Raw genomic sequence first — 13288 nt, 5'->3', positions numbered from 1 at the left:
GCATATATTTTCGTAAACTACTATCTTGCTGTCCTTTTACGATCAGCAACAAAAAGGGACACCACGATGCAGCAGTTAATGGTACAGCTTCTGGTGCTGCTGGGCTTGATGCATCTCCAGCAGGCGGAGGTTGAGGTGTTGGCGACCGGAGCATCGCCCTGCCAGGCTCCACTACAGTGGGAGGGGAGATGGGTCGTGTACGACCACGGCACGGGCAGGAACAGCCGGGCCGCGGTGTCCTACGACGGACAGAACCACAGACTGCGGGTGCTGCAGCAGCATAAGAAGCACACGCCGTGTCAGAGGTGAAACGCACGAACACATGCTAAAAGGTTTATCGGAAGAACAACTGAGTCAGCAATTTTGGCCAGTTCTTGGAAAAGCATTTAATCCCAGAGAGGACTTGCGTAACATTATTTTGAGGCATTTGTGGTTTTCTGCAGCAGCGATGTGGCAAGACTCAACTTGCTTGACTTTGTGCCAGTTTGACTTTGGATTGTTTACCAAAGACTTTGGGGGGGGGGGGGGGGTGGGGGGGGGCAGGTTCTTCCAAAAAATAAGATGACGATGACACTATTCAAAAGAAGTATTGCTTTTCACCCCACCCACCCCCTTCTTGGAAGTTTTATTTCTCCTGATACCCGACAAGTATTTTTGCAACAACCCCCCCCCAGGCATGTTGAATGTTTACCCCTGCGTTGGGCCTCATTTGCAAGCTGCTTATGCTAATGGAGGTTACTATTATTTGCTGCAAAGTGTGAGATTTCCACTTGAATTTGTTAAAGGTGCGGTTTGACGGAGTGGACAATTCTTGGAAAAAGGAACACAAAATGAGGAATAATAATAATGCGCATGTACAGAGCTCTGTACACTAAAACCAGCAGACACAGAGACAGCTTCTTCCCCCAGGCTGTCGCTCTGATGAACTCACACCACTCTTAGAGTCTCAGAGTCATTACTGTGCAATAACATCCTGCCTGCCACACCTTTTTTGTCTACACTGTTTGTATTATGTGTCCTCTCCATCCATTGCAGCCTGGTCATCCTAGAAGAGGGACCCTCCCATCTGTGGTCTCTTCTCAAGGTTTCTCATTTCCCCTAGCTGGAGTTTTGAGTTTTTCCTTGCCCTCTTGGGAGTTTAAGATCAGGGGGTGTTTGAGAATATCTTTCGTTCTTCACATGTCCTGAGTGTTGTTGTTAGTCACCTAAATGTTGAACAGAGGCTGTGATTTACCGAAGTCAAATTCCTTGTTTGGCACGCTCAAACATGGCGAATAAAAAACTCTTGAATCTTGAATCTTGAATTTACAACAACCACGGAGGTTTGCCTATAGAATGTTCGATTCAATTAAATAGTCAATTGTGAAAATCTGCGTATAGTTGACACCCATTGAAATACACTGAAAAAAGAAATATAAATTTGAATCACCTAAAACGGTGACGATGCAGGGATGAACTCTACATCGTGTGCCTGTATTATACTCCCCCCAGGTGGCAAAGGCATGCATTCCACGGGTACTGCGAGCAGCACGACTTCCACTCAATTGGTGCAAAGTTACAACAAAAGCTTTGCAAACTCTCGAACGATGTCATGACTGTGTGTTTTTATGAACGATAGTCGTGCAGAGTGGCGACGGCCAAAAAAGTGTTTGTCGTTGCTTCATTGCAGGTACTTTGAGTTGATCTACTTGTACGAGAGCAGCCTGATGTTCCAGATTGACCAAAAGACGGGCGACTGCGCTAAGGTGGATCTGACCGAGGCCTGGGACCCCTTTGACATTCCTGACAATTCCACTTTTGAGGACCAGTATATTATTGGAGGTCCCGGCGACAACATGGAGGTGCAGGAGTGGTCCGACAGGAAGCCCGCCCGCAAACGTGAGGCCAACGTCTACTGCGCCTTTTCTCAGCATTATCAAAAAGCTTAAATGTGGACACATGCTTGCGAGTTTCACGTGGAACTAATGTTTAACATGACAAGATGGCATACTTTTCTTTTGGAGTAGTATCAAACGTAAAAAACATGTCAAGAACATTTGACACATTATGGTATTATATTTCTAAATGGAAAAGTTTGTTTCTTAGAAAATAGCATACTTTTTCTTAAAAAAACTGTAAGACTTTTTACGTGTGTGCACGTGCGTGTTTCAGATGAGACCTGGGTAGGCGTGTACACGCTGCGCGACTGCTATCCGGTTCAGGAGACGTACATCAAAAACAGCACGGTCACCACGTCCACGCGTTTCTTCAACCTGCAACTTGGCATCAGCGACCCCAACGTCTTCACGCCGCCGCCCGCTTGCCAGATGGCCCAACCGCACGCCATGGCCCACACACACTGCTGAGATGCTTGGGAACCGGATGGCATTTCTTTGCATTTTAGTTCACGGTCAAACCAACAAGATCGGAGCATGAGTCGTAAAAAAAAGACACATTAAATAAGAAAGGATTAATGTTTTTTGTTTGCTACTCTACCCAATAAGTTGTTCATCCATGTAAGCACGTTAAATACTAAGCCCACTCTCCATATAGTGTGACAACAATAAAGCAAATTATACATACAAAATCCTCCTCGAGTCGATCTGTGCCTGGAAATTGATTGCTGTGGCAACAAATCTGATATTTATATGTGTCCTGGAACTGACTGTAGTGGTGGCCACTCAAGTCTGCTATATGTGCCTAAAATGATCTATTGATTACACTTATTTTTTGCAACAAACCTCAACTTCCTCATTTCATTTAACCTTTCGTACTTTTTTAACGTTTTACGTCTTTTACTTGTTTGTTGCTGATATGGTGTTGCAGTACCGGGTTTGCCCACCGAGCGATTGGGCAGCGCCATACACACATAAAAGCAACGAAGAAGAAAATCTTCGACCGTCTACAGGAAGTGACCTTTGCCAGACATTTGGCTACCACGTTTCGTTTTTAAGATTTGATTTAAAACATAAACTATTTGCAGTTTTATTGCCTCGATTTAGCCCGCGAAAGAATCAGGTATAACCCTCTCCAAACACGTCTTCTGCCGCGTGACAGTCAAATAAGACAAATGATTGCCCATCGTTGTTTTGTTTCTTAACTTGTTGACGTCCGAGCGAGCTAAGCTAATTTAATGGGCAAGCGAAACACGAATGCAAGCCTTTAAATGGCAGAACAAGAACAAACAAACTATGCTACTGATTTAAAAATTATTTGTGTTGGAGTTTTTAAAAGCTGCTGACCTTTTATTTATCAACTCTCATTTGGGGAGCTTTTGTTAACGATTGTGTAAAATTCCAAATATTGTTATGAAACGAGCTTTATGGCACAGATCTTGAGATGTCATTTGAACTGGTTAAACGGTCAATTTCTTGTAATAAATAGTAAGTTGTATTCGAGACGTTAACTTTGTGAAATTGAACTGAAACCTTGTGAATCGCTTGCTCTATTCAAAAGGCGCTTTAAAAGTCAATTATATAAAAAATATTTAAATTGGGTGTAAGATGAAGAAATTGCAAGTAATGTCTTAACGTTGGGTAGTATACATGCAAAGTAAATTGTATCGTGTGAGTGATCGTATAAAGTTAGTAGATGAAATTGTAATTCTCGTCAGTATAAACTTTACACTCATTTATTTATTTGACCTGTAAAGTGTACTGTAGGTTCATATTGAAATTTTATCCCAAGGCCTGATGTTGCAGATAAACCATTTGAAATTATGCTCTGTTGTAAATTAAAGGGAAGGGAAACTGTTTTCCTGTTTCCTAGAAAAAATAAAATCAATAGATGAACTCGTTATTAAGTAGTCTTTCATTGCAGCGCATCGTAATGTGTTTCACTAATGTTGTGTTCAGGCCACCATGTCGTCGTACACGTGCATCAGCTGCCGCGTGGCGTTCTCCGACGGCGAGATGCAACGCGCCCACTACAAGAGCGACTGGCACCGCTACAACCTGAAGCGCAAGGTTGCGGACATGCCGCCCGTTAGCGCCGACAACTTTCAGGAGCGTGTCCTGTTGCAGCGCACTGCCGCCGAGCGCCAGCTGAGCAACACCGCTGAGGCCTGCCCAGTCTGCAACAAAAAGTTCTCCACCACCAACGCCTTCGACAACCACCTGCGCTCTCAGCGCCACCGACAGGCCGAGCGCCGCGCCCTGCAAGCCGCACGCCTGCAGGTGGACAAGCTCAACCAGAAGAACCTAGAGAAAGGGCTTGGCGACAACGACAAGGCCAACCAAGATGCCAGGAACGAGGCTCTGCAGCAGGCCCTCAAGGAGCAGCGGAGGGCCGAGCGCCCCGGGACGGCCGGGGAGGAGGAGGCGGCGGCGGCGAGGAGCAAGCCGGAAAAACCTCCGCGACTCGTATGGCTGGAGGAGCAGGCCAAGCGGAGAGAGTTGGAGGAAGGACCCGCCGCAGAGGAAGGTAAGCCTTTTTAAAAAGACAATGCTGTATCGTGACTTTCCCTACAGGACCTCTTGTGTTGCTTAAATGAATTTTAAAAAATCCAAATGAAATAGCAATGTAAGTGAATTTAAAAAAATCCAAATGAAATAGCAATGTTCTATCATGACAAAGGTTTATGGATGGATGGATGTTCTGAACCTACAGAGGAGTGGGAGGACATGGACGAAGATGATGATGATGATGTGGAAGAGGACATGGAGGAGGAGGAGACCACGGGGGATGAGGAAGAAGACGTGACGGCTCGATCCGACCCGCAACGCCCCGCCGTCACTGCACTCGCCGGTTCTATCCCTGTCACCGACTGCCTGTTTTGCTCACATCATTCCAAGTCACTGCTGCGCAACGTCGCCCACATGACGCAGGTTCACAGCTTCTTCATCCCAGACCTCCAGTACCTGGTGAACCTCAAGGGTCTGGTCCGCTACCTTGGTAAGACAGAGAGAAATTTGGTGGATGCGGAACGTACCAAAAAGTCCTTAAGACCTTTGCACCAATTGGAGCAGAAAGTCCTCCGTTTTGGGCAAATTGCAGTCTTTGCCATTTGACAAGATTGAATGATGGCATTTCTTAGGCGAAAAGGTGGGCGCGGGCAACGTGTGCCTGTGGTGCAACGAGAAGGGGCGCTCCTTCTACTCCACGGAAGCCGTACAGCGTCACATGACGGACAAAAGTCACTGCAAGCTCTTCACTGACGGGGACGCCGCGCTGGAGTTCGCCGACTTTTATGACTTCAGGTAAAAGTCACGCATGATCCGAGTCGGGACTCCCCAACCTCTGCCCCATTATAGACCGGGGCGGGCCCAGGTAGTTCCCAAATTGGCCGTTGTAAAAGACATTGCCACTGGTTAGTGAGTGAAGGAACGCCGTGTTCGTTTGCAATCGTTGGCTATTTCCCTGCTCTGCCATCCATCGCTACGTAAAAATTTGGACTGGCGTCAACGACAGGGGCTGGACCGCCCCACGGGCTCGCTTGCTCACTCGCTTGCCCACTGTCGCTTCAATTTGGGAGCTGGAAATGAGAGAACCAACTCTAATTGTGTTGTTTTGGGAACAGGAACAGCTACCCCGACGGCACGGACCAAATGGATGACGAGCTTCCGGACGACAAGAACATTCAATACGACGACGAGACAATGGAGCTCATGCTCCCGTCAGGTGCTGGACGCGGTTGTGTCCTCCAAATAAAAGCTGTCATACTTGAGCGATCTCATAACTATATTCACGACACAGGTGCCAGGATCGGCCACCGTTCCCTCATGCGGTACTACAAGCAACGTTTCGGAACTGAGAGGGTGCTGGCCCTGAGTCACAACAGAAACGCGGTGGGACGCGTGCTGCGCCAATACAGAGCACTTGGATGGGGCGGCGACACAGGTACGCCACAAACCATTATCAGTCCAAATTACAGTCAAAACATGCAGTTATGCAAATATTTGATACATTTGTAAAAACTACCGGCAGAACTTTGTGGATAAATTAAATTCTGAGAGCTTAGTGTCAGCACAGTGCGAAATGCTAATGATGGGCTAACAGAAATTAGCATCCATGTAACGGGGATTTTCAACCTTCAAACAACAGCGATTTTGGTAGGAGACCTTCCCTGTCTCTTAAGTATGTTTGACCAATTTCCCCCGTGTTATCCGTTAGGCCTGAGCGGCGTGCGTCGTTCTCCTCGCGACATGCAGTACGTGCAGATGATGAAGTCCAAGTGGATGCTGAAGTTGGGCATGAGTCACAACACCACCAGGCAGAAACACTTCCGCCCGCAAGTCATCTTCTGAGAGCTCAACGTGCAACTCCAACCTGTTGCTGCCACAGCGGCCATCGAGTTATTTAATTTGGATTAAAAGTCTGACATAATGATAATAAAATAAAAAAAATTCATTCCACTTGAATTAAATCGTTCATTTGTATTTAATTTATTATTATTTTAATCTTTAACTTTACTGGTAATGCAATCACAATAGTCTCATTTACAATATCAACCTATCTGCAGACACAAAGGATATAGTTACATATTTACAAGTTAATTTACAATGGTAATAGTTCGAGGAATGTCAGTCCAAATGGTCGGTCCCTATACATTTTCATCTAACCAAATCTGGTCCCATTTCAAAAGGTTTAGACACCCCTGCGTTTCGTTGTTTTCCTTCGAAACTGTTGACAGGAAATACTTTTATTTTGAAAGTCAGCCTCCGGTATCTGTTACATCTTGTCGGAAGAGGAACGTCGAACGGAACACAATTTTGTTTTCTTATTTTTCATTGAAATATCGAAAAGATTCCACAGCCGAAAGGCCGCAAAACGACTTTGCAACCTGGAACAGGATTTAAAAAGGCAGCCGATCGTCGACACGTGAGTTTTACGGTGTATCTCTGTCGACTAAAGTCACTTTTGTGCGTTGCTCCGGGATACATTCGAAAATATGGGAAAGTGCTTTTTGGTGAATGTGCGCTTAGAGCAACTTAAAATCATCAAATAAAATGCGGTCATGTTCTAATGGATGCTTTTATTTAACAAGTACTTTTTTTCATAGAAGTGCACGAACGGAAGCAAACGTGACTTCATCTTGCAAATATGCGAGGCACGCAGCTGTCATATCAAGATTTTTAAAGTGTAACGGTTGATCTTGAAATTTTAATAGGATGTTTGTCGTACATGTATTTTTTTTTAAAAGTGGGTTTTAACCCACTTCCCTTGACGCGTTAAGTTCCAACATCAGCACCTCGACGCAAAGCTTGCTGGGAAACTCCTGATGCCCGGCGGGCGGGGGTCGGACAAACAGAAATGAAAATAACGCCAAGATGCAACGTTTTGATGACATGAAAATGTTATTTTTCATTCTATGAGATTAATCTGGACAGCTTGATGGAATAGCACAAGCACGCGCAGATACAGAGTACAGCGTGTCTCTTGTCACATGAAAACAAAAATCGAAGTGAAACCGGTGCAACTTTGACAGTCGACATGCGTTCAGAACATGACCTCGCTTCCGCTTTGCCTTTTAGCAAAACTAGTCACCGGGAAGTTTACGCTTGTTTTTCTTTTTGGGTACCGCGACCGGCAGCGGCAAGTGAAGACGCTCTCATCATCCATCCTTTGGTCTCATCACCTCGCTCGTCCCAAGAAGTGAGATGTCACTCTCCTTCTCCGGAGCGTTCACCAGTATGTCCATCGATTTCTCCTCTTCCTTGTGGTTATCACCAGCTCGATGCTAATTTGAGCTAACGCTTGTTTTCTCTTTAGGTTCGCCGGTAAAGAGACGCCTCAGGTCAAGCTCCACCTACCCGAGGTAAGCGCGCCATCTTGACTTGCTGTTGATTTGCACTGATTCAAACTCATGTGACTCCACTTGCTCTTATGTTTGTCTCAGCCCGGACGTGTCCCTGTTGTCTCCCAACTCATCGTATGTGTGCTACTCGGTGGGGTCCACGCCGGAGGCCGGCGTCCATTCCCGCTGCTGCCGCCGCTCGCCCCGCCTCCTCACCAACGGCTACTACAATGTGACCGACGACAGCTTCCTGTGGGATGAGGACGGCACGGTGTTGTTGACACCCTGCGCTGCCAGCGTGTCATACAAGGAAACCGTTTTCAGGTGGGGGGCGGGTCAATTGCTCGGTTAGCAGATGCGTTGGGGTGGCGCTTTGGTCATTTGTCGAGTTCGTGGGGTGGTTGTCGCCCATTGGGTGTGTGACAAATGACTTGTGGTTGACACGAAAGCACCACTGTTGCTTCGCTTCTATCAGGGTGTTCCGGAGACGGCGACGTAAAGCGGGCGGCTCCCTGGCTCGTCTGCTGAGCGACGTCAGCAAGAGCTGCCAGACCTGGCTGGACAGCAGGCTGTTTGGGGGTGTTTTCCGCACAAGCCAGGACCTGGACGAAGACCTGGACCAGGACCTGGATCCAAAGATAGAGCAGGACAACCGGCATCTGCTCCAGGACCAAGACGCGGCCCAGCAGGAAGGATTCACTTGGCTTCACGAGCAGAGCCAATCCGGTCTCGGCCAAAGACAAGCGGACAACTGCTGCAGCTTCTTCACTTACGGTGAGGTTCCGATCCAAAGCGGTGAGGCAGACGTGCCATCCGTCGTGGAAGCGTGTGGTTCATCTTAGACGTTTGCGACAGAATCCAGAAACACGCATGCTAAGTGACATGTTGCATGTTTTTGGCATGTTGTCATGTTAGATCCAAGTGAAGTGACGCCTCCTCCTGACAAAGAGGCCGCCCCGCGCTCCAAGCAGATGATCCAAGAGGAGATTTGCTCAGAAATATATCAATCAAGCAAGCGCTTTGACCAGGCGCTAGGTGAACACACGGAGTTCCCGCCTCCTTCCGCCTTTTACGCCAGCGCCTACCGGCAGCCCGACGTGCCTCACCGTGCAGGTCATCTCTTTAATCACCATTATTAGGATAACCGTTTTAAATGTTATCACCTTTTCTTTTGATGTTACTTTTATGGTTGCTGTTAATGTTGTTTTTAACTTTCCTGAATTACTTTTACGTTTCATTTTTTTCATGATCAATTTTACTTATTGTTTTTCTGTTCATTAATTATTAGCTCTATGTTATTATTACAACTTTGACTCTTTCATTTTCTTACACCTGTTAAATAGAAATTGTTTTTGCTGGTGCATTTCAGGGTTAAGGCTGATGAGCCTTCTCGCTTTGGTGTTCATCGCCTCCGTCTTCGTGACGTTCGGCTCAGGGTAAACTTTGGCTGCTTTTATTTCATATTGAAGATGAGTTCTTCCCAATAACAGCAAGGCTGCTTGCGGACTGTTGTGACCGCATCATTTGCTCTCCTTTAGGTGTCCGGTGTGGAGCGCAGCAACGGCTTGCGTGATTACAACGACAATATGCCTCTGTGAGTGTTACACTGCGATCCGTAACAAATGCTCCGTGCTTGGTGTCCATTCTTGACGCACATTGTTGTGCACTTCAGGTGTGAGCTGGTGGCCTCGGCTGGATGGGAGACGTACCAAGACTGAGGTGAGTCACGTTAAAAAAGGAATAAAATACATTAACTATTAGAAAAAAGATTGAAAAAAGCTTTTGCAAAGTGAAAAGCATATTATTATTATTATTATTATTATTACTATTATTATTATTATGTTGAAGTAGCCACTCTTGGAAAAAAATGCACTCTATGGGGAAAAATTGGATTAAAAACTTAAATAAATTCTAAAAAAATGAAAAGATAATTATGTAAATAAATAAAAAAAGTATCGGTGTAAAAATGGCATTACTAGAAGCACCAATAGGCATATGTAGTTTTTTTTTAATGGTTTCAAAAGTTGTGCATCAAAGTTATCTTTAAGTAGCTGATTACTGGAAGCAATCGAGGTTTTTAAAGAAAGCACTGAAGTAAAAAGAAAACCCAAAAGGCCACAAATCACATAAATTTTGAAATGTAAGTTAATAATTTTTCTTCAACTTTCAGGACATCACTTCACGCAATGAGTGACCTTGCAGACCACAACTCCACCAATGCATGCGCACGCACGATTTCTATTTATTTTTATTTATATATCGACGACCCAACAAATCCACTCTGACACTTTAAAGAAAAAAAAAATAGCGTAGCAAATGAACAAGAGACAATTCGGAGGAAACATTTGTGGCCCTTCTATCCATCGCTCATGGTTGCTCCAGCAACAAATGATGCGCTTGGCATCGCCATGGCGACCAAACATTGTTTTTCAACAAATTTCCTGATGCCTTTATGAACTCAGTGACATCTCTCTCGCCTTTGGTCATGGGTGCATTTGCATTTTTTTTTTTATTATTATGTGGAGCACGAAGGGTCAAATGTGTTTTTATTTACTAAAACATTCATTTTTATAAGTGTTGTCACCGAAATGTGTCTGCATTTTATTTATGATTTATATTTGTCAGCCAATCAAAATACAGTATAATCATTGTCACATGTAAGCGTGACACGTGTGTGTCTAACACTTCCCAGTTTTACTTTTATAGATGCATATTAAAAGCTCCTATTTGTCTTTCTATGGTGAATCATTTGTCTGGCAAAAACACAAACTCCAGCCGAATCGTTTATTCAAGGCCATGGCATAAAAATGTGTCTTAAATGTTTCTACTGAGGTGCATGGAGCCATACTTACGTGTCCAATGATCGACGGTAGACAGCCACAAATTCAAAAATGTTCTTTCTAAATTTTGATCCAAACAGAGCTAATAAATCCGGCACGTCCCTTTTGAGCTACGGCGACGCTAAGCGAGGCATGAAAACAATTCTTTCAAAATGCGTCGCTCGCTTTACTTCTTACCAAATTCACATCAAGGAGTTTAAATCAAAATTGAATTGAATCACACTCTAAAAAGTCCTCAAAGACCTAAAAAAGCAAAATCCTCAAACAAATGGCAACCTAGAGAATTTAAAATCAAACAACTTGAAATTGAATCAAATCACAGCAAAAGAACTGCAATCAAATTGAATAAGAACCTAAAGAACGGCTCGAGAACGGTGTGCCCGCACACACAAAATCGCACACGGTTCTTCACAAAACTTCTTGGTGAGGTCAAAAGTTGAAACGTCAAAAGTGATGGCCGCCCGGGCTTAGCCTTCCTGTTGCTCTCCGGGGTGGTGCTTCTGCAGGTGGATCCTCAGGTTCTGCTTGCCCGCAAAGCGCTTGGCGCAACAGTGGCAGCCGAACGGTCGCTCGCCCGTGTGGACACTCTGGTGGGTCTTCAGGTGGCCCGATTGCGTAAAGCGTTTTCCGCACTGGCCACAGCAGTATGGCCGTTCGCCCGTGTGGACGCGCACGTGCGTCTCCAGGCTGCGTGCCGATGAGAACCACTTGCCGCAGTAGTGGCAAACAAAACGCCGGTCGCCACACAAACGGCTTCGGTCCGTAGCGTCCAATCGGGACACCGCCAAGCCCAGAGCCAAAGGGAAAGCGGTGTTCAAGTCAGATGCAGGGCGGTGGTGGAGGGTCATGATGCTAGCCAGGCTTCGATCGGTCCACGAAGAGCCCAGGTCCAGCTCGCCGGCACCCCCTCCGGGGCCACATGAAGCCACAACCCGATCGGGACCTTGCGAAACATAGGCCGAGTTCTCCCTCACCGGTGGGATTTGGCCGTCCCTGACCAAATTTGAGGAGATGTCTCTGGCAAGACCCGCGGAGCCCGGAAAACTGAGGGAACCTCGAGGTGCCGCGCAATTATTTTGTTCCCAAGGACTGGAATCGGCTGATGAGTTGGAGGCGACCATTCCGGAGGGACCGGCTTCAGGCACCAGTTCTGCTCCTTCACACGAGACATGAGGACGCCGAGGTTAGTGCTTGCACAAAACTCATTTTGTCCTATGTTTACCGTCATCATCCAGAAGCAGCAGCTCGCTGTCATCGTCCTCGTCACTTGCCACTTCCTGTTTGACCGGAGACACGTCCTCTATGCTCCTCAAGATACCGGCGCGCGACGTGTCCTGCTGAGACAACAAAACCGCACGCATTTTCAGATTTAGGGTATGGCACGGTAAAGCGGTGAACAAAAAAAAAAAAAAACGATATGTGGGATGTTTTTCAATGGGCGTGCGTGGACCTCTGCAGCCGAGGGCGTGTCTTCTACGCTCGGCGCTGACGTCAAAGGCGCCGGTCGTCCTCTCAGCCCGTTGCAGCCATTCGGTGACCTGTCCGCCAGGCCCGATGATGGGAAACGCACTGTTCGACAAGACCAGTCACAAGTCATTTTTGGATGACACGACTCAAATGATTAAAAAGCCGCCTCAAGGAAGTACATTTTGATCGCATGGTCGCGAGTTTGACACCTGTGCAGAAATAACAATAGCAAGAGACGCGGTGGAAGTAGGAGATGGCTTGTATTATAAAAAAGTAGTCATAGCCATGTGGTAGAAATAGCAAACATGGTACAAGTCGTTGTTTTGGTTGATGTCGTCATGGTCCTTGGAGAAAGAGTACCAGCAGTAGTTGTAGTATGAGCGGTACGGGAGGTAGTAAAGTAGTAATAAGCTAGTTAAATAGTACAATAAGCATTGTTCTTGGTGGAGTTGTTTTTGGTGGTTTCTGTCCACTTGATTACGACTCAATTCACCCTCGTCAGGCTTGTCGTTGCCTCCCACCGGGCTTCCAGCGCCCGAGTCGGTGGCTGCGTCCTCGCCGCCGTAGCAGCCCCGGGCGATGATGGTCTCCATGAGCTTCAGCTTCCTGCGGAGCTCGTCGTTCTCCTCGCGGCTGCGAGTGAGCTCCATTTGGACGACGGCGTAGCTGTCGTCCACCAGCTGGCACATTTCGGTCACGGCGGCCCGGGTCAGAGCCTCCATGATGCTCGCAAGCTGCGAGTGCAATACCGCCAAGCTCTTCATCGTCGCCATCAACAGAAAATGCACACTTGACTTACTTAATGAACCCGGCGAACTCGGAGATCACGCGACCGGTGACATTCGAAAAGGTATGTTTCATACACGGGCCACCGGCATGTTTGTGTGACTCTCAAAGCGTTTGTTTTGTTTTTGCTGCTTCCGGATTTCAAAATAAAAGCACATTACAGCTCATTGCGCATGCTAACATTTTCCGGTGCCTCTCGTTTAAATTTAGTACATTTGGAGATTGGTTGTGTTGTTTTTTCTGGAACATTTTGGATTTTTTTTTTTTCAAATTAAATTAGTGCTTCAATGCTCTCTCTCTCTCTCTCTCTCTCTCTCTCTCTCTCTCTCTCTCTCTCTCTCTCTCTCTCTCTCTCTCTCTCTCTCTCTCTCTCTCTCTCTCTCTCTCGCTCTCTCTCTCTCTCTCTCTCGATTCATCTCATGTAAATATATATTGTGTGTGTGTGTGTGTTTCGGCGCGTATGCCAGTCTGCGGGGTTGTC

At 46.3% G+C, this 13288-nt stretch overlaps 4 protein-coding genes across 5 annotated transcripts; 3 read left to right on the top strand and 1 right to left on the bottom strand.

Moving 5' to 3' along the window:
* The first annotated feature begins 13 nt into the window (after positions 1–13).
* Positions 14–2566, top strand: epdr1 (ependymin related 1). Its single transcript, XM_049747933.2, has 3 exons — positions 14–305; positions 1670–1878; positions 2152–2566. Exons 1-3 carry the CDS (start codon positions 67–69, stop codon positions 2343–2345), a joined length of 642 nt encoding a protein of 213 aa, XP_049603890.1. The 5' UTR covers positions 14–66; the 3' UTR covers positions 2346–2566.
* Positions 2567–2845: 279 nt separating this feature from the next.
* znf622 (zinc finger protein 622) lies at positions 2846–6327 on the top strand. The gene is made up of 7 exons (XM_049747787.1): positions 2846–2997; positions 3834–4401; positions 4588–4872; positions 5015–5177; positions 5498–5598; positions 5674–5817; positions 6091–6327. Exons 2-7 carry the CDS (start codon positions 3840–3842, stop codon positions 6222–6224), a joined length of 1389 nt encoding a protein of 462 aa, XP_049603744.1. The 5' UTR covers positions 2846–2997; positions 3834–3839; the 3' UTR covers positions 6225–6327.
* Positions 6328–6565: 238 nt separating this feature from the next.
* tmem71 (transmembrane protein 71) lies at positions 6566–10450 on the top strand. The gene is made up of 10 exons (XM_049747895.2): positions 6566–6798; positions 7511–7608; positions 7690–7735; positions 7817–8038; positions 8190–8488; positions 8630–8827; positions 9084–9150; positions 9253–9308; positions 9387–9433; positions 9885–10450. Exons 2-10 carry the CDS (start codon positions 7578–7580, stop codon positions 9906–9908), a joined length of 990 nt encoding a protein of 329 aa, XP_049603852.1. The 5' UTR covers positions 6566–6798; positions 7511–7577; the 3' UTR covers positions 9909–10450.
* On the bottom strand, positions 9945–13112 carry si:dkey-7l6.3 (uncharacterized). Of its 2 annotated transcripts, none has more exons than XM_049747844.2 (4): positions 12515–13112; positions 12005–12123; positions 11777–11891; positions 9945–11710 (listed from the first exon to the last, which is right to left on the bottom strand). In XM_049747844.2, exons 1-4 carry the CDS (start codon positions 12792–12794, stop codon positions 11022–11024), a joined length of 1203 nt encoding a protein of 400 aa, XP_049603801.1. In that variant the 5' UTR covers positions 12795–13112; the 3' UTR covers positions 9945–11021. The 2 variants fall into 2 exon arrangements, with proteins under 2 accessions (XP_049603801.1, XP_049603802.1); XM_049747845.2 differs by having other exon boundaries at positions 11777–11888; positions 12515–13110.
* Positions 13113–13288: the final 176 nt, after the last annotated feature.

This window comes from Syngnathus scovelli, chromosome 17, assembly GCF_024217435.2.
Source record: "Syngnathus scovelli strain Florida chromosome 17, RoL_Ssco_1.2, whole genome shotgun sequence".
NCBI lineage: Eukaryota > Metazoa > Chordata > Actinopteri > Syngnathiformes > Syngnathidae > Syngnathus > Syngnathus scovelli.
This window is presented reverse-complemented; position numbering and strand designations above follow the sequence as displayed.